Raw genomic sequence first — 22,251 nt, 5'->3', positions numbered from 1 at the left:
CTGATTTCCCACTGTATACAGAAATACTTAGGGGGGAGAAAGGGAGCTTACTCATTCACAGATGGAAACCCATCTCAAGGGGGAACTCGTGAGCATGGGTGTTCATTTGGTAGATATGGTAACAGGGCTGATCTGATCTCAATTCAGCAGTACAGGGGAAAATATTCTATAAAAGTTCCTCCACAACAGAGCAAATATCAAAAAACAATTTTTTTTGTTCTTCTTATGAATCATGATGTCTAACTTAATAAGTCCGCTTCATCACAAACAATCAAATTGAATCTGTGAAAATTTAACTAATGAAAGCCCAGATCGGAAATGCAGTCAGCTTGCTAAATTTGCATGTTCTAAAGACATAATTGTAATGGGAAATGAATAAAATCCATAATTTACATGATCCTAATTGGTTTTTAAAGTCACTGACTGGGATCTTTATTGATTTGCAGTGAAAGATGGGAAGGCAAATCTATTAGATTTCCTGCGTTTTATGAGCGAAAGCAGAGCCGATAGCTTTCATACACACATTTTCCCACCTTGCCTCCACTTAATCATTCAAGAGAAAACATGGCCTAGAATATAATGGTACAAAAGGGTGTCTTAAGGGGTATATAAGTCTACTCTGAACCACTATAGGAAAGTTTAAGAAACCTTAGAATTTAAATTACTGTCACAATACCTGTGAATCTGAAGTGGTATATCCGAGGACCTAAAAAAAACCTTGGCAATCTAATAAAATTGCTTGGGCCACTTATTTTTATTTGACAGACAAAGCATTTGGTTTATCATTTCACTTTAGGAGCTTAAGATTCCCAGTTCTGACAAGAAGAAAAATGTCAATTAAAGAAGGCTGAAAACCCTCCGGTTTTATTGTCCAGTATTTGCTTGCCGCTGGCTTCTGCATCCAACAGAAGAAATATCTCTCCAGCTACGGATTAATCACACTGGTAAACTCATACACGCAGATTCAATTTGTTTTGAAAACTGAGAAAAATGGAAAAAAGCAACAGAAAAAAGGATAAACAGAATAAGTGGCAGAGTTAGATTGAGGGACGGGCCAGTTTATCTCCTCTGTTTGTTTCTTTGCTGGGTGCCCCTGGCATCTGGGAATCTGTTTTCTGTCCATGTTTCTCTACAGAATAAATCTCTTTCAAACAACCTTTTTTTCTGACAAGAAAACCAGCAATATTTACTTAAGCCTCAAATTGTGTGCCGTATTTTTGGATCTTTTACATCAAATAAGCGGAAGAGATAAAAACACTGAACTGTAGACAAATCCAAGTGCCCTCTACATGTGCTGGACTGGAAGTCACGTTATAAATCAATGGAATTGGAAGCCTTCATTTAACAAATAAACTAGATCACACATTGACCTGGATTTTATGTTTCCAATTTTTATTTTCACCTGAGTATCTATAAAAAATGCAATTCAAAAACGAAAAAGTTGTTTGCCCAGATGACTAAACTAACGATCCCGATTCCTTCGCATTTTGCTCTGACCAGTTTTAGATCGTCAAAAACCACGGCCAATATGTACGATCCTCTCCCATTTCGTAGGAGAGAGCTATATGCGAACTCCGGACCGTGCCTTGAGACGATGGGTTTAGATCCCATTTGCAGTAACTGCTGAATGTAAACTGCCAATTTAAATCGAATAAGATTTTGCTCATCTACCTACTCCAATATTTTGTTTGTATGTTGTGTTGTGAATGAATGACGTCACCAACTTTATTTAGGTGAAGTGCAACAAAATTTTACCCATACATGGCACTCTTGAGTCGTAGTCATGAGAGATCTGTATAATATCGGACTGGTACCTACTCAAATGTCCGATACTGAATCAGATGAGGACAATTAAAGCTATACTTCTAAAGTGCTCTCACACATACACACAGAAACACACATGCACCTACATTTGATGATGGAAGTCATAATCATTATCAGGCATATACTTCATATCATTCTAGTGACAGGTCTATATGAGGGAGGTACCCCCTCACCCTTTTAGTTGAACATTTCTTACAAAAATGGTCATCTTTTCCCACTTTGGGTCCCCCCCTCCCCCCCACCCACACCCACCCATGCACCCCTTCTGAGCAGAAAAAGTATACATTTGACAACTCCCCTACTTAAAAAAAAAAAAATCTGGATCCATCCTGGCATTTCTAAATTCCGTTCAACTTGAAAATAAAACAAAAATGCCTCCCCAAAAGAAAGCAGAATTTGAGCAGTTCTAACCCTGTTCAACACATCTGTAAGATGACACTAAATCCTCTCTTTTTCAGCAATTCATCATGCTTGAATCCTTCTAGTGAGCTTCCTAAAGGCATTACCTGCAATTCTTCCCATTTCTTGGTTTACTTTCACGAATGTAGTCCCTGTCATTTATACCATTAATCTATCAATGTCTTAAGGGAGGTGTCCTATTACCATCTTTACATTCTTTAATTTCAAATTAATATACAAGACTGTGGTTTCATCATTATTCACTGAACACGAAAATTGTTCCCCTTGTGTTCATGCTGGAGTAGGACCACAAAATGCAATGATCAATGAAGTAGAGCCTTCAATTACGGTAAACGAATAAATGTTAGTTGTCCACAAACTTGTATATTAATGAAATACCGATAAACCCACGAAAATTTATAAAACATTGTTGTTCTAAGATATTCTGCCACATTAATTTTGCTGTTACTGTTTATTGATCTTTATCTCTCTCACCTAATCTGATCAACTTTATCTTTATCTATCTCAACTAATCTGATCAACTTCACATTTATCTATTAAAACTAATATGTACCAACTTCATCTTTATGTATCTCATCTACTCTGTATCAACTTCATCTTTGTGTATCTCATCTACTCTGTATCAACTTCATCTTTGTGTATCTCATCTACTCTGTATCAACTTCATCTTTGTGTATCTCATCTAATCTATACCAACTTCATCTTTATGTATCTCATCTAATCTGTATCAACTTCATCTTTGTGTATCTCATCTAATCTGTATCAACTTCATCTTTGTGTATCTCATCTAATCTATACCAACTTCATCTTTATGTATCTCATCTAATCTGTATCAACTTCATCTTTGTGTATCTCATCTAATCTGTATCAACTTCATCTTTGTGTATCTCATCTACTCTGTATCAACTTCATCTTTATGTATCTCATCTACTCTGTATCAACTTCATCTTTATGTATCTCATCTAATCTATGTGTGTAAGTTTGCATGTGTGTAAGTTTGCATGTGTGTAAGTTTGCATGTGTGTAAGTTTGCATGTGTGTAAGTTTGCATGTGTGTAGGTAATTTTGCATGTGTGTAGGTAATTTCCACTAAATATACTTTTCTAAATGAAAAGGACACTGCATGAATATTGCATTTCTTGGAGACATAAATTGCTATTGTGGGATATGAATTCACATAAATGAATACAAAAAAGTTGTGCATTTCTGCTTCCAAACTAGCTGGCCATATCTTGTAGTTACATCTTAAGAAACACGAAATTCTAATAGTACTGACCAGTTCATCCTCTGTCCACTTCTTCTCGATGCTGCGGAGGGCCGGAGACTTGACCAGTGCTTGTAGCGCCTTTCCATGATCGTAATTACAACGATGAAGCTGTTAATGAAAATTCTCCTGTACACATTTATTGTATAAGGTATAGCATGTCAGGCACCATACATTAAAAATTCATTACTGCTCTCTTCTGCTTCATCATTTTCTGGCAATATCATTGTCTAATACACAAGATGTGAACGTTGTATATTTCTGGTATTGTAACTTGAAAATACATCTGCCAAACTGCTCCAAAAATACTCCTCAAAACATTGGCATGGGCCTATCTGTCATGTGTTAAGTTTTCACACCAGTAATTCAATTTTTGTCAGAGTAATCTTGTAAAGTAGCTAGAATTTGTCATTGTGAACCTCAAAGTTGTGTGATTAAACAACAAACCGTATCCATGGCATTGATGGTTGTTTCATCCATTGAGGCTGCCTGACAGCCATCTTCTGTTGACCCCCCATCACACATCCCTGCAAATGCTGCCACACTTCTACAAAATTCAATACCGTCTCATCAGCTCATGATGTGAACTACTTCAATTAACTCTCTCAGCACTCAGCATAAGACCTGTCATTTACAGCTTCTTCAGTTACATTCTTTATCTCATTGATAAAGGTTTTTTCTTCATATGAAAAATGTTCAGTCTGTTTTCAGCACAATTCCCAACCCCAATCAATTTCATCCATTATCATTTCACTGCTGTTCATTTGCATGTTGCAGAACAAATAATATTTTTACCTCCCGAGTATTTGTACGAAAGATATGCCCAATCTATAAAAGACAACTTTTCTTGAAATCAGATCTGCATGGATTCCTTGTATTAGGATTTGGGAATCAGATTGAGATAGGGAAAGTTTTCATATTAATCCTGCATGGTATCTGTTTCCTACCTTGCTGCCCTGAGGTACATCATCAAGTCCCCGTCCCCGACAGAAAACGGCCGCCACCGGAGCTCCTCCCATCGCTCCGGATTCTCCGGCATTTGGCTCGGAGGAACATCTCGCCTGAATTCTGGCAGCCGAGCCTGTAAACAGAATACAGAATGAAGGACTTCTGATTTGAAATGAGGAAGCAAAACTTTGATCAAGTATCTGCAGACATTATCAAAACCAAATCCACAAAAAAATGTATTAAAGTTACAGGACGCCAAATAACATGTTCAATACAAAGTCCCTTCTAATCAAAATGAAGATGTACAAACAGGAGCCTCATAGCCACAATGTCAGCTCAAAGCATCTTCCTCAGAGAAATAAAGAAAAAAGTTCAGCACTTCAAACCCCTATGGTGGCCTGCTATAACCACAGGAAGCCTAGGCTTGAACAAATGACTCTACACTACATGACAATGGTTGTATATTAATTTGACAAATAGTACCCTTGAGCTTCTTATGAAGAAATATCTTTATGCAAACCTTAAGACTTTTCAGTATTGTGACCCTACACTGACCTCAGGAGTCATGTTTTGGACACTGCATTAGGATGTTTACATATCAATTTGAGAAACTGTACCCTTAAGGCTTCAGGGAAGAACTCTTTTTAATTAAAGAAGTTTCTCTTGTATCTCTATGTAAAACTTTACACTACTGTAACAGCCCCGCCCCAGTACTGGTATTAACTCTGCTGATTTGAAAAAAAAAGGCACTGCCCCAGCCCTGTTTTGAACAAACTTGAATATGAAATACATAATGACACTTTGAAGCTAGCTTTGACATTTTTAGTTCAGTAATATTACCGAGAAAATTATTATCTTAAAAAAAACAACCATAATGATAATTTCCAATTATCTCCTTTTGAAAGGGGGGAGGTGACACTTTAAATAAAAAACTTGCATCCTTATAGCTAATTATAATGATTCTCTGTGTGTAGCTGGCCGGTATTGGAACAGTGGTTCTGGAGAAATATTAGTGTATTATCCAATAACAGTGATGACAGACAAAGCTCATCAAAGCCGGTATTGAATATTTCATGCACACGAGCACACAGGGAGGTTGGTAATAATCATATCTAAGACTGAGATTATGAAATTTACGATTCGAGAATGTATTTACAATCCTGTTACAACAATTTCTATAACCTTTGACTCAGGGAAATGTATTTCATGTATCAACTGAATGAAATAATAATAATGACAAAATGGACACTCATCAATGTATCAATTGACATTTTGATACAAATTGCCCACTAATCTTGATGTGGGGAGGGAGAGGGGGGAGAGAGAATCAATACCATGCTGCAGCTGAAATAATGCATCATAAAACAAAGTCTACATTTGTCCGTTTTATCAGCTTATCTTGCCGTTCTACATGGAAATGAAATCTATAGGAGGAAAAAGCTATCAACTTGTATAAGTTGCTGTGCTCCGCTGTACCAGATGCTCGCAGTAGGAGGAAGGAGATAGTGGGGAATTTATCACTCTTTATTTGTACCTATCAGACGAGAGCTACAGCAATCATTTCATTTCTCTTCCTAGTGATACTTAATTCTGTGTCTGGACCGATCAAATACAGTGACATTTTGACAAATATTCCAACACCACCATAAAAAGGTTTACATAATCTCTAGGCTTAAAAATCAGAAGCTGGTGTCTTATCTGACAAACTTGTAAACATCTTGACTTTGATTTGCCAGAGGGTCCCCCAGGATACCCCTGTCTGTCCCCCCTGATAATCACGTCACTTGCCCTATCCATACATCAAACGCTGGGAGCCCAATCCAAATCACACATTTCAAAAGATACTTCAAAGTTGACAAAACGCTCAGGTGATATTTGATTATGAACATTTTCTCAATGCTTGGAAATCAATCCATGAGTCTTAGAGGTGGCCCAAAGTGGTTTCCTTTTACTTTTAAAATAACACCTTTATGGAATTAAGATGTTCATTTTAGTTGGATTTAATGTTTGCCGTCTTGGTATGGGAAGAACCCTTATCATTAAAGCCGCGTTGAAGTATTAAATGCAATTTTCATAAAATCAACACCCTAATAAATCATTTATTACATCAATAAAATACTGGGCTTATATCTCCATAAGCCATACAGACTCTCGTAACTTTTAAGAGATTTCTATAAAAGTAAAGCACCATGCAGACAAAAAATCTTGTTAGACATTCCTTAGATAAAGCAAATATACGGCTACACAGAATCAGTCACGCTAAGCGTTAACCTCAAGTAAATGAATAGTTAACTCACATGAAAAGATTCATGCAAACTTCTACAATTATTAATAAAAGGTTTGTAAAAATGCCAAGAAAAACATTGAATTGTCACTTTTTTTCCACTGCATCTTTTCGTTTTTGCTATTTAGGCAGGCTATTATTGTTCACAATGACCAATCTGATTTTTACAGGACATTTCATGTGTTGGCAAGCTCTACAAGAAGACAAGAATCGGACAAGGAACTCGGTTCTCCTAGACCCCATTCACAATGTGACCTATCCATGTCACACTTTTGTGTATTCCGCTGTAGAGCAGACCCATGACAAAGAGTGAAATTACAGTCAACAAAATTTACACCCACTTATCTGCCACAATGGTGGAAATTTGGTCTATAGTGAAAGTGACCCAAGGTGCTGTAAATGACTTCCCCTTGTCAATCCAACAGCAGCAATATCCATTATTTCAGTACTGACTTCAATTACCATTTGTTATGGCATTCATCTAACTCAAGAAAAAAATCATAAACCTGGAATTGGCCAATTTACAAGGTTGGTTTGAAAATTGACACTCCCCTGATTAGCTTTTAACATGAATTTGTATAATCTGCTCTGAGCAGGTAATTGAGAAAACTTGTATAAATGCTCAGAAAGTCGATAGTGCTCCCCCAAATAACTGCTATCTCCTCTCATGCATGGCAATACATGCTTTTTGTTTATCTTGTGGAATTTATCTCCTCTCATCTTTTCAGAAAAGTATAGAGATGAGTTGTCTCTACCTACAGGTATAATTTGCTTCCACCGTACTAAACTTCCCATTTCAAAAAATATCAATTACAAGCCTATACCTTTTTACCACCCAAAAACTTGAGTATCATCTCATTATCAAGTGAATCATGTGTTTGATATCAAGCGAAGTATCGTCAGCGATAGTTTTATCTAGCATCTGATAGCATGATCCTGGAAAAAAATCATTACCTTGTCAAAAAATGTTTTGTGTATTAAATATCTATCCCCACATGCTCAGGCAAATTCTGAAAACTGCCCTGTTACCAAATGGTATCATGCATACAACAAACTCGCAAGCTCATCATACCAAAGATTTTTTTTTCTTTTCAAAATGGTGAGGAAATGAGAGAGAGAATAAGATAAAAGGATATAGCTTTAAAATATGTCTTACTCTGACACACGAAACCCAATACCTGCTCTGGTATGCAGGTGTTAATAAACTGTCAACAGGTAAATTTGCTCACCTGGTGGCTCGGACCCACACGAATTTCACCCTGCGTGGTGGCCAGTCTTTTGGTTTTGGGATTATACTCTAACACATAGAAGAAGGTGTCCTCTTTTGGCTTGAAGTTCTTCGCAGAGTAGATGTCTTGGAAGTGTTCAACCCTACACTTTCCTCTACAATCACAAAAGTACAGTCAATGTATTTTTAAAATCTTTTTTTCAATTTTTCTGTCATCAATTATATGTAGTTAAATTTTCTCTTTTATTATATTTGCCTACACAAAACACCTTCACACGGAGAATCAATTAGAATTTAATAGGTAAAAAGCACAAGATCACAAATCCAGTTCCATTCTCAACGGCAGTCATTTAATAACAACCGACTCCGATGATCTTTCAATCATGTGTCATGTGTTACCCGTGAAGTATGTAATATATCAATGTAATGGATCACATTTTTCTTCTCAAGCTATTGTAAATTCCTTAGATTTCTGCGTGTTCTTGGCAGTGCACACAAAATTACCCACAAAGGATTCCTTAATTAACTGGTGCACTGTTAACAAAAAAAAACAAAACAAAAAAACAAGAAGAAATCATTTAATATGATAGACTTTAAAGCACTGACATGGCTTATCTCTCTGTATAGCTATAGATGTATATTGGTTTTTGTGAGTGTAAGTTGTTGAGGACATGGCATTTTGTGACTCTCAGTATACGACAACTTGTGATAACCACTGTCGAGTCAGTGGTAATAGTAAGGAGCAGTATACATAAGCCAGTTTTATTCTCAATACTCACATTATGACTTATACAGAAATACTACAAGACTATCACAACTTCCACACTGACGAACTTCATCTCTGGCACTCACAAACACTTAAAACATGATAGTACATCTATGATAAAAAATCTGGAAAATCTCATTTCATCCGTACAGGGAAGCTTTTGAATGGGAAATTAACTTTCTCACACACACACAATATTGATCCCTCATTGACAATATTGAAGTATTAAGATGAAAACAAATACCTTAGTGCCTTAACAGGGTAGGTGTCCGACGCGTTGGAGATAAAGAGTTCTCTGCTCTTGATCTTTGGATCATTCAAAGCTGAATCCCGTCCAGTGCCTGCAACATTTACAAATATTCCACAAATAATTCACTGAAGTACAGGATTACACTGTCAATTTCAGTCCACTATTTCCTAGAGTAATAGTGTGTTTTGTTTAACCCTCCAAAAGTTGGTTTTTTTTTTAAAATCCTGTGATTAAAATGTATCAGTAAACCCCAATGTTACACAGTCCGAGCGAGTCGTGTGTTGATGGTAACAGGAACTGATCCACTCACTACAACAGGAGATCTGGCCTTGCCTGTGGATCACACATTCACAAGTGTTTTCCTGGCTACAGACAGTTACACAATATATGACTCTCAACACCTTAAAAGCTTCCTTATTTCATGTGTATATTCCTGGTAATCATCTCATCATGTTTAAAATTTCACATCGCTCAAGTTAAAACACAGCTATAACACTCTCAAGGGGAGAGCTCTCTCGTGATATCCTGGAAATGCAGCACACATATAAATATACATATATGAATTTATTACAGTAAGCCGTTTGAACTACATATAGATGAGAGGCTATTGAAAGCAGAGGCGGTTTTTCTCGGTTTAAGATGCTCTTGAGACTACGCAGTACACAGTAAAAATAATTATGAATTTCAACAACAGAATTTGAATTATTTGTCCATCTAAAATCCTAGGAATATTATGCTTTAAAAAAAACACACCAATGAATGGGTATCATAAAAGAACTCTCTTCTGTGCACAGGTATATGATTCAGTTCATTATTATAGTGATTTGTCAAATTCCAGCATTCAAACAAAACTTTCCAATCAAATTTTTCATTAAGTACTTTCACTTTACCACCTGTCAACAATAAGTACTCTCATTTTACCATCAATCACAAATTTCATCACAGGTAAACACGACTACAATCCAGTATTTAATGTTTAAAAAGTGTTGCAACAGCGACTCTGTTCAGCATTATTCAGGCAACATTTTGAAAATAATTTTTCACCTGTCTAGATTACCAGCAGTATATCCATTATTTTATAAAACTGCAAACTTAATATTTGAAACTTATGATTTTCCCAAACAAGTGAGCAAACCAGCAAAAATGACGGAATTTGAATTTGACAATTGGAGTTAGAAAATTAAAATGAGAAAGTGAGAAAACACAAATTGAAAAAATGCATATTTTGACCCAAGCAATAATCAAAAGGACAATTTGTCAGAAGTAAATACCCTCTGAATAATTTTGACAAAATCAAACTGGCTGTCCAAACTGAACACTTTAGAAACTATTCCTGGAAGACGAACAGTTTTAAATGAATCATACAAACTGCCCTGCTGGATAAAAATACAAATATCTTCATACACTAACCAAAACAGAAATATGTACATATAATGTAGGTAATTAGTCATCCATCTTTTGTATCAAGCCTTCACCTCTTCTACTGAACACTCAATATGAAACAAGCCTTCATCAAACTCTCAGCCTTCATCTCTTTCTTTGACCCTTGTCAATGTGATGAGATAAACATTTGACTCTTCCATTAAAACCAGAGAGGTGGGACAATCTTCTATCAAATAAAGCTCATGACATGGGACAAACCCCTACCTCTTCCTTCAGAAGCTTTCAATGCTTAATTCTTAAAGACATAAAACTTACTGCATTATTCCAAGATCACAGCTTAACAAAACTTCCTCCAGTCTCTCCCTAAATTCAGTCTAATAAAACTTCCTTCAGTCTCTCCCTAAATTAGCTAAGTTTTATATTCACCTGGCTCACCAACACAACTGGAATGAGGTCTAGTTTCAATTGAAGCTGTCCAAACAGGACTAATACCCCCCACCCATTAGTACTTATCTAAACTAGGGCGGTATTCAACCTGCGACCCTAATCTTGTCCAAATGACCGGTACCAGGTCATGACACAGCCTCTGATTATAGGCAATTAATCTCGATTTTAATTCAGTACGAACTTCCTAATGTCGCTCCATTACAAAAAATGTCCTGGACAAAATTTAAAAACTCGATCTTTACCAATAATGTTGAAATTGACCAAATGACCTTGCTTTGGGTCATAACACATTTTCTGGTCATGGTCAGCCTTTGAACAAAATATGGAAAGAAGATGGACAAATATTCTAACAAAATGCAACAGATGGGCAGACATCAACAAACGGATGGACATTCCTATTTTGTTTGTGGGGGGTATAAAAAGATGGGGAGACACATTTTGGCTCCACACACACAAACAATCAGGATGTATTGAGGTTCATGTCCTACTGATTGGGTCAATAACTTTCTCTAATGTAACATAATAGACACTTTTATGTATATCTATCCCTGTCACTTTCATTGCCAATTCTATCTTGCCATGTTTTTTTACACAGGGCCACAGCCTGTTTATAACTAATTCGTAAAGGAAATTTGTATATTGTACTATATAATTTCAAGTAAAACTGTTCAATATAAAAATATCATTCATCTCAGAGTCCTGCATGGAGCCCCCTCCCCCCACCACCACCTGTACCCATGCACATCTCATGCGCATTCTAAAAATTAAATTTGTTGAAGTTCTCTAATGACACGAACAGAAAAATTGACTTTTACTCAGGCTTATTAAAAATCAATTCCCCCAATATCGTTCAGCTTTAATGCTATTTGACAGATCATTGTAGGCTTTTATACCCTACCTGATGAATATCATGCTCTTTCAATACTGGAGATTTAACTTGCCTAATTTAAATAACAGTTTATCTTTCCCCATGTCAATTTCACACAGATTAAATTTCAAATACACAGATTAGATTATAATGCTAGTACAAATTACAAAAAAAGGTCCTTTTAACAGTCAAAAAATAAATTTGATGTATTTAAAAGCACGTAAAACAATGTTAGTACAATGAGAGCACCCAGGTAATGAAACCCTGTCCGAGACACAAAAATTAGACGGAAATTCAATTCCTTACGCTCCGAGAAACCCTCTGAGAAACACTGTGTTTATCAAATATGCTCACCCAGATATCTCATACACTGATTAGGAGAGAAACCCTTCTTCACCTCCCTAAGAGTATATACAGGGGATACGTTTAATTTATTGTCAATTCTCTCGACTCAGTTTAACAAAATGTCACCCTGACATAGCAATTTTCTTTCAAAATAATATTAAATAATACTTGCAGATAGATATATATCTGACACCTAGGTTAAATCTTACAAATTGTGCCAATTTTATCTGTGTGTGCAGAGGATATCTTGATGCAGTAATCACATTGCTTTGAAAAGCAATGCCAAGTTTCTTAATGTAGCCATCCTCTGAGAGAAATAAATGTTCTCTTGCAATCCCAGATAAAAAAAAAACTTGCATCACATTATCCCACAACATCAGGATGCAGTCAATTAGTATCTTTCCAAATGAGTGTAAATTAATTATTTGACAGTTTTTTTTTTAGTTCACAGCATACAGGGGTTTTTTTTTTCTCACAGAATGAACATCAGGCTCCCTATTATAACAGAATACTTAGAGCAGTGGTTGTCCCCTGGGATATTTTAACAGAACAGCCATGTCCCCTGGAAGATCTGATGATAAATTTATCTCAGTGTAATATATCATTTACCTGCTGAGTCGGTCAGAGATAGACAGAATATCCCCAGCAGACATCAGTTTTCTCACAGGTGTAACTATTTACACAGGTAGTTAAATTGTTTCTGTTAATACTCACAGGATTATCTTATCAGAATTAAATCATCTACCACTAAACCTGCACAACAAAACTCAGCCAAAATTTCTTTTTTCACCCCTCCTAATCTAAATATATTTGTTACAGCTTTACCATCCTCCCTGTGGGGCACCTCTAATTGAAATCCAATTATTTAGTGCAATTACAGCACACACACATTGCCATGTTATCACTCTTGTTCTAGTTTGAAGTCAACATCAGTTGAATGTTTTTTTCTAGCTCCCTCCTGCCATTCATGCACTGCACACACACATATTGTGCACAGCTTGTATCAGACTCAGGAGCATGTCAGATAATAAACAACCAAAAAGGCGACTGACTGTGTCGTAGAGCTCCACACCAGGAAAAATCTATCTAATACCATTCACTCTTTTAATATAAATTGCCCTGGCTCGAGGTCTGGAGTATTTTTCTTATGGTAATGAGCCCGATGCACACACAAATAATACGTCCATCACCAGGAGGAGAATATTTTATAAACTTGAGTGAACATGGAAAATCGCTCCATCTTCATGCAGGTTCCGCAGGTGCACTCGATCTGTATTCTTCCTTTATCAATTTATAACTTGCTAAAACTCGTAAAATCAGTGGAAATAATTAGGATATATTGAGATTTTTTTACGGTAGCAGGTGATTACCGATAAGCATGTATGATTTGTGTATGGCCTTTCTCTCTCTCCTGAAATGAGTGAAGCAGTGAAATTGATTATGGGCCTACACAGTTAATGGCCGCCAGTAATGGCTAATTATACACAGTAAGTTGTCCGCATCTGTCAATGACACTGCTTCTCTTATACTTTATAGATCAAGTAATCGGCTAGCAGTTTACACATCACAATCTACCTGCTGTGATAACCCTACAAAAGTTCAGTCAATAGTCCGATAACCTAGGGACCAGACAAAAAAATATCTTATCCATTAAATAAGACATTAAATCTTCTGTTGCTTAAATCAATCACAAGAGGAGAGCCTTACCTGCTAACTGACTGTGTAACAATAAAGCCCAATTCCTTTATCTGCTTCTATGAGTCACATGCTAATCCTAAATGTATATTTTCCAAACACAATCTTTTAAGAAACACACACCAACAAAAAACTGCTAGTAATCCTGCTACATACACTCTCCATTAAGCAGACACAAGATACACACACGATACACTGTGCACACCCCAACAGGACTGTAGAGACAGGTAAAAATGTCTCAGGTAAGCGCACTACAGTCGACAGGTGACAGTAACCTTGTCACAAGAAGGCCCCAAAAACTTTTTGATATTTCCTACAACACAACAGCGGGTCCTCCCTATAAACTTGTACTATCCAGGTCTTCACACATCAAGTTTATCTGCAGCATTAATCTACAGGGACATGAAAAACTAACTGACCCTTGACCTCTCACCCTACTAATAACCAATAAATCAATGCATGGGAGGGTTAACAGATTCTTGGCTGTCACAGGCAGCTAACCACTGAATCTCTCATATCAATATTTAAACAAACAGGAATCAATGCTAGCCTTTTCTCCTGCCTGAATAAATAGAGACAAATAACACTGTTTAAATTCAGCAAATATCCATTTAATAGCCTTTAACCATATTAGGACATGATCGCAATCAGATGATCTGTAGAGAAGAATTAAAGGTAAACCGGCAGCGGAACAACAAGAATTTTATGACCCCCACACTAGCTCTTATTGAGGGATCTTGACAATGGAACTGACAAGTGAAACTGACTCCTTGGAGTGACTTTTTATTAAAGGTTACCACAATCAACTTCTCAATATCAAACATTTTCTTGCCTTTGAGTACAATATGATCTTCACAATATTATTCTCCACAAGATACCCAGTAAATCTTTTTTTTATTTTTTATTTATGAAATGTTTGCCTTGATAAGTTTTATACAGTCTTTACAAATTTTTAAAACCTCAAGATTTTTAAGATCCGACATCTCCCATAATGAACCCCTCCCTAAAATTCTACTTCATCTTGAAGTGTGTCTGGTTTTCAAACATCCAAAGTCAGGCCTTCAATACCCTTCTCAAGGGAGGTTTATATATATATACAAGTTGACAAATCAATTTCGAACACTTGTGTTTCATTCACAGTGAATGGATGTGATGAATTGACGCGTTTAATGCACTACAGAAAACGAGGGAAGAATTAAATCTCTCTACACATGACATCTGTAGTTCTTAAGAAGAGCTACTTGGAAATATTCGACAAGCAAATGGTTTTGTCAGAAGATTAAGAAGTACAAAAATAAGTCAATACGGGAGAGGAAATATCCAATTTCCACTTTTGAGTAAACGATTACAACGCCAATGGCCGAACACAATCCTGCAGGAGGTGTTTGCTATTTCAAGTGTGAAACAATTAAGACACAAAGTTTCACAAATCTCAATGAATACAAGAAGTCTGTGGATTACTAAGGAATTAGCCATAATTACTTAAAATACAAGAGAACAACAGAAATTAAATTCAGCTTAAAGTTTTAATAACTTCATGTATATAATTCTAATTGCTATGCAAATAATTTTAATTTTTTTTTTTTTGGAGTGTATGCAAATTATGAATGTAATTTCAAATATGTTTAAGGAGAATAAAATTGTATAGTGAACCTCTAGTGTATAATCCCAGTGTCTAAGAGGCAATGTCTCCACATTTTTCTTTGCTCTTCATCGTGCCACACTAAACGCATGCACAAGCTGTAGGTGTGTGGTATACAGAATAGGTATTTTCATTGGCAGACGAAACTATCCTTGGCAGAGAAAGATCTTTCACAATAATTATAGTACACGTAACAAGCATTCTTTCCGAGTGTCATTTTGTCTTTTAATTTACAGGACACTCAGCTCTGTTCAAATCCCTGGCTCTACCATAAAACTTTAGATAAGGTAAAATGATGTAGGGACAGTAAGAAATATATCCCCCACACTGTCTTTGGTTGTTACATTTACTTCTCTTATCTCCATTTAATCTTAGCGCCCAGCATACCACAATTAACTGTTCTAAGTGGAGCATGCCATCACTTTTCTGTTCCCCCTTAATGATCCAACAAAGAATTATACTTTGAAGGTTATCTGCCCTAAAGTGTATGCAAATTTAATGTGTAATCACCTAGCCTTTTAGCAATATGACTTTGTTACTAACTGCCAATAAAATAATAAAATAGCTTTCATACATGCAAAGAGATTATCAATTACATTATCTCATATTCCTAAAACCCTCGCAAGACTGAATTAAGAGTGTTTTTTATTTTATCTGGTATAGATTTCTTCTGCATTTAATTATGTATCAATACACATACTGATATGGAAATTTTAGTCTTCATAGTATTTTTAAAAACATGTAATATAAAAATTTCATGGGGAGGGGAGAGACCCCTGGATCTGACCCCTCCCACCTCTGCCCATGGATTCCACCCTAGATCTGCAGATTGCGTTCCTCCCTATAAATCTGCTACAAACAGATTGAAGGTTGCGCTCCTCCTGATATTCACCTACCTGACAGATGACATCTATTTTTTGAATGACAAGACAGATTAACGAAATTAAAACACGACAGCACTCACTTGTCCTTTTCGTGTCTCACAGATAATAATTCCTCATGTTAAATATGTCCCCGGGTCGTCTGTTGTAATTATCATCTGTTTAACTGTTTCCTTAGCAAACACTTTTCACCCTGACTGAAACAAGGAAAAATCTCTGTGTCTCCACTCTAGCCCAAGTAGTTTTGCTGTTCTTTACACCAGGCAATCAGTGAAAATAGCATTCCATAAACCACCAGCTGAAAATTCCCTACATAAATATTTCACACACCACTGTTTCACAAGCAGTCTGGTTGTGTACTGACTACAATCAATTCGCCAGCCTACACTCATAAGATATTCACATACAAATTTACCTAATCAATCACTTAATCTACTCCCAGCAAATGTCCTAATCTCACTTTAAAAAAAAGAAACAGATACAAAAGTTTATGTGGAAATGAAGTGTAAAAGACTCGGTAATATCCAGTATTAATCGACGGCCCATAACCACGCTTATATCGCGACTAAACAAAGACCAACAAGCATAATATTGTCATTAAATACCTGGCCTATCACAAACCCTACCTGAGGATCAAACACTTCACCTGTGGCATGAATTGTTAACGAGATTTACCTGTACAAAGTAATATTTGCCTGTTGTGACAAGATACTTAGTTAGTCTTCTCCGGAGTATTCCAATGTTACGAGACATAGGCTGGTGATTTAATTCTTTACTCTGAATTAAAAACAACTTCTTCCTTTTGTTTGCTCATAAAATCAATGTGTTTTGTATTCATTTAATCCCAAAAATCTGTTGGCCTGCTGATGATATGTGGTTATCCTACTCAGAATAAATAACCTGTTAATAACAGATATTGATTTTCATATACATTCTCTTCACAAGACAAATTAGCCAAGTCAAGTCATGAGAGGCCGAATCTTAACGAAATAGGATCTCTCTTAACACATCAATTCAAAACAAACAAACAAACAAACAAAAACATGGGCTGGAATTAAACCTACACCAGTTGTGGGAGCAGCGTTGTTGTACACATGACTTCTGTAGACGGCACTAGTGATGATTGATCAGCATGAGCCAATCACTTTGGCGATTACAGTATTGATCTGCTCATATGAGCATAAACCTGTGACCACTGGTTTCTAGTATTATTGCCACAATTACACAGAGAGATGCATGCCTAAGCCCCTGACACCAGTCCAATCAATATGCTCCCAGCTCCCAGGATCTCTTGTGTGTTTAATAGACTGGGCACCTCTTATCAATTTCACTTTCTGCTCTTTCAATCAGCTGTGTAAAATGCAAGATTTAGTTAGTACACACAAGCATGCTATCACTTGATTTTTTCCATGTCAGAATATTAGCTCTGCACACCTGAAACATAATCCCTACACACCCTAAACACCCGAAATATCACTCTTACACACCTGAGAGATGAGATCCTATGCACCTGAAATATCACTCCTATAAACCTGAAAGATGAGATCCTACACCCCTGAATATCAACCCTACACACCTGAAAGATGAGATCCTACATGCCTGAAATATCAACCCTACACACCTGAAAGATGAGATCCTACATGCCTGAATATCAACCCTACACACCTGAAAGATGAGATTCTACACACCTGAAATATCAACCCTACACACCTGAAAGATGAGATTCTAAACACCTGAAATATCAACCCTACACACCTGAAAGTCAATATTAAGCAAACAGATGAGATTCTAAACACCTGAAATATCAACCCTACACACCTGAAAGTCAATATTAAGCAAACCTGACATACACCCCTACACACCTGACATACACCCCTACACCTGCACACCTTACATGTAATCCTTGCACTATCACACCTGAAATTCATCCTTACACACCTGACATATTACATGAACACCTGTAATATCAACCTTGCACGCATTTGAACTATTGATAAATATTAATACTCAGTGCACTTGAAATATATATAAATATTACACATCACACACACACACACTAATTACACAGTAGTAAACACGACAAGCAGCTGATTAAATTCATCCTGTAACAATCAATCCCACATAAAACAAAACCTGACAACTTTCCTAAATTCTTAATCAAAAGTATCTGTTTCACTTCTAATTAGCATCCTGAAGGGTGATCATTTGCAATTCTACAAACCTTTTCCTCCAGTAATCAATACCCACATGCAATATCATTAGAGCCATCAACATTTACACGGGGAGAATTAAGAGCAATCACACAGGCAGCACATAGAGACAATGTTAACATCTATCAGGTATCAAATTCACAAAATCATACTCCAATCATCAAACATGACATGTATGGAGTTTGCATCCACCCTCACTTGCTTGTGAGCCTTTTAATTTCGCATTCTGAACAAACATCAATTACCAATTCAAAACTAGTTGTAAGAGGCCTTAAATATATGAAGAACCAGATTTTTATAAAAATTAATACACAACAAGACAAAAAAACCGACTCCTAGATAGCTATTCTACTCTCTTCCAAGTGAATAATCTTGGTGGCTCCATAGATTCTATTCTTTTACTTTTCAGTCCCGCATACATGATCAATACAGACATTATCCCAATTCTAAGCGTATTGCCCCAAAGATGTTGATGAAGGCAGCAAGTTGTTGAAATTGATCCACCACCTCTGTCGAATGGCTGATAGAAAACCATTCATTGACATTTACCAAACCATGAATATTTCATGGATATTGCAATAGAACAACATTCCCTGATATAAATCCAAACCAATCTTGTCTATCGGTCTATTTTCTCCTCGATGTCACTACACAATGATGAAAAAAAAAGGAGTCCATATAACTGCAAATAGAACTCACGACAATAACTCAGATTTAAAAGAAAAAATAATTATGTGACGAATAAATGAACCTGTTATCCAGTACCTGTACTTCATGACAGAATAAATGCACCAGTTTTTTAATACCTGTATTTTTTTTTGTACCTGTATTTTATGACAGAATAAATGCACCAGTTTTTTAATACCTGTATTTTTTTTTGGTACCTGTATTTTATGCCTCATTATAGTGTGTGAAACCTAAATTAGTTTTCTCTGGTCTCGAGTTATCTTAGCCTTACAAAAACGCATGGCAAGCTTTCTGAAATATAACTACACATTAGCATAAGAGCTTTTTACCGACATTCTATGATGCATTACATGTATACAGCCCCTGCTCTCAACCTGAAATGCCCAACAGTTCAATCTAAACACTCGTCGTTAAGTAGACAAAACGTAGGCTTGAATGAAATAGTCAACTTATGATGTTTTTGATGTACAAAGGCCGTACAAATCCACAGAAGTATTAGATCACTATGAGACCAGTAAAATCTCTGCAATTCATGAAAACTTGGAGGACTCCAAATTATCTATCAATTAAGTGCTGAATCAGTCAGCAAACTCGACAAAAAGTTAATAATGAGTGGATATGTTAATAATGAGTGGATGTGCTGAATGTGTAAATAAATTTCAGAACAGTCATGCAGAGGAAAAGATTTTTTTTCATTTACACTCATTTGTTCACGACAGGAATATCAAACTTGATAGTGATCAGACATTAGGTCTTGTAAAGAAAAAACCCGGCAACATTTCACAAAGAGACTGGCAGAGATTGGGAGAATCCGACACGCCCTATAGGTAACATCAGATTAATACATTTGACTAGAAGTCAATACACAAGACAATCGGTCAATACTGAAGATAACAAGTCAATACAATAATTCAATACAGGAGACACTTACAGATTTTATACCCGACAACACTTCAGAACAAGAGAACACGAAATCACCCGCAACACTAACATAATGACTGAAAATTTCAACAAGGAAAACTTTTCTTATCATACCTGAAATTTTCCACGTTAATATTGATGTGCAGTCCACATAGATTGCTTTAGTGAAGCTTCTCTGCGTTTGGGGCTTTCTAAATACGAAGGGCTTGAAGGTTTTAATACTCTAATGGAAAGCTCAGTAAATATTTGATTTCTCACCACATGGTGGCTTTTGTTCGACTTGGCATAAAAATATAAATGACTGAAGAAAATGATATTTAAACAGCTCTAGCCGTTATTGTCCATGATGGGGCTTGTCTTTGTCAATTGTCATTCTGAGCTGGATTATGTCAACAAAGACGTATGCAATGAAAAATGATTTGCAACATCTCTTTCTAGAATAACACCTTGTCAAAGATTTTCATTAATTTTTAATGCACTTCATATCATTTTTGTAGATTTCAAAAGCTGATCTCAAAATCGGGACTTAGAATTTAAAAAAAAACAAAACACTTGAGATTACACTATCTGGTAGGGAAATGGAAGAAAAACATCAAAAGTCATATGATTAACATAATGGTACAAGCGGTACAATCACACAGATAAGAAAATGCTCGCACGACTGTGATAGAGCTAGTAATATTTCTGCAATTGTTGTTAGATTGGCCAATAAAACTTATGCATACCAATAACAACTAATATCATACCTATAAGTAGATTTTTTTCTCTCTTGATATACATATATGTGATTGATAAATTGATTATTCAGACTTTCCACTGCCCTTGAACGATTATAGACACATTATCGAATATTTGTCAGACCTATATATTACCTTTAAATGATGTTTTTGGTTATTTTCAATTTTTAATACTGAATTGTGATTGGATGTACAAAGTATAACATGTCTTATCAGTATTACTTACCTATTTCAAAATCGACAGCAAAAATTCAACCACTGTACTGTTCACCAAATTTAAATTATACAAGGAAAATCCAATATATCAATTCTTCAGATCATTATATTGTCACCGCGTGCATGCAACAATCAGTATGTCAACGGACAACATTTCACTTGTTGGGATCGAACCCATTAACAAATAACATACCTATATTTATAAGCTATGTAATTTATACAAACAGACGTTTTGTGTATTCCAGTACGTGTACAAAAATCATTATAGCACCCCGAAATATTTGTGATTTCAAAATTGATGTAAGTACTATTCCATTGTTTAAGTACATGTATCCTTTTTTTCTAAAATTAATTACTGTACACTTTTGCTTATATGTGAGAGAAAACATGGTCACCATAATTCTTTCAATTGTAAATACAAGATACACTAATAATTGGAAATTAGAAATTAACATCATTTAACAAAACATTGCAATTTCTAAGAAAAAGCATGAGAACAAAGTCAAATTCTCCCGGCACTCTAATCTTCTGATCTGGCCTGGAGGTTATAAAACTTTTACCATACTCATACACTCAAACTCAACCTTGTTTGTTTTGAGTACAACTCAGAGCAAGCTCCGAGCATACACGAAGACTCTTGAGCATGTACTCCTATTGAGTATGAGAATAATTTTATAAAAGTTTCATAGCCTTCACTTTTGAGTATGAGTATGATTTAGAGCACAGAGTTCGAGTTTGAGCATGAAAACGTGCTCAAAAAAGTTTTATAACCTCCAGGCCTGGAGATCGGCAGTCAGATGCACAGTAACCCAATAAAGAAATGGAGGTCTCGTTATTCAATCTTAACTTAAATTTCAAGTTTAGAATACGCATGATAAAAACACAACTAATTAATGTTTGTAAATTATATTTCAACTTTTCAAGCTCCAATATTTTTATCTCCTTTCCATTTCTCTGCAAGCTTAGCTCAATTAGTATTTGGGAACATCTTAAACTAACTGGTGAAATTATCAAAGAAAAATTAGAAACCTCTAAATGTGATTAAAAACTTCATTCCTCCTCTGTCTATAATTAGATAAGGAGCATCCCTCCAGTTCCTGTAGCCTGCCCCTTTATCAATCGATTAGAAATAATGTCCTCTCTAAAACTTTAATGACATGAATATCAATCTGAATGTCACCGAAAAATGTCAACGTCATAAACAGGATTAAATTCATCACACCGATTGTTTTACA

The 22,251-nt window shown here is 35.9% G+C and overlaps 1 protein-coding gene across 8 annotated transcripts in view; it reads right to left on the bottom strand.

Annotated features, from left to right (window-relative positions):
• Window positions 1-22,251, bottom strand: part of LOC125664204 (arginine-glutamic acid dipeptide repeats protein-like) — a 92,725-nt gene that overhangs the window by 31,994 nt on the left and 38,480 nt on the right. For all 8 annotated transcript variants that reach the window (XM_056152575.1, XM_056152580.1, XM_056152581.1 and 5 more), the window contains 5 exons: window positions 8,979-9,075; window positions 7,970-8,123; window positions 4,456-4,589; window positions 3,956-4,055; window positions 3,521-3,619 (listed from right to left, as the gene is read on the bottom strand). In XM_056152575.1, the coding sequence (XP_056008550.1) occupies window positions 3,521-3,619; window positions 3,956-4,055; window positions 4,456-4,589; window positions 7,970-8,123; window positions 8,979-9,075 (584 nt within the window). The remainder of the gene's footprint in view (window positions 1-3,520; window positions 3,620-3,955; window positions 4,056-4,455; window positions 4,590-7,969; window positions 8,124-8,978; window positions 9,076-22,251) is intronic.

This window comes from Ostrea edulis, chromosome 1, assembly GCF_947568905.1.
Source record: "Ostrea edulis chromosome 1, xbOstEdul1.1, whole genome shotgun sequence".
Lineage (NCBI taxonomy): Eukaryota > Metazoa > Mollusca > Bivalvia > Ostreida > Ostreidae > Ostrea > Ostrea edulis.
The sequence above is the reverse complement of the archived record's forward strand: the minus strand, read 5'-3'. Positions and strand labels throughout refer to the sequence as shown.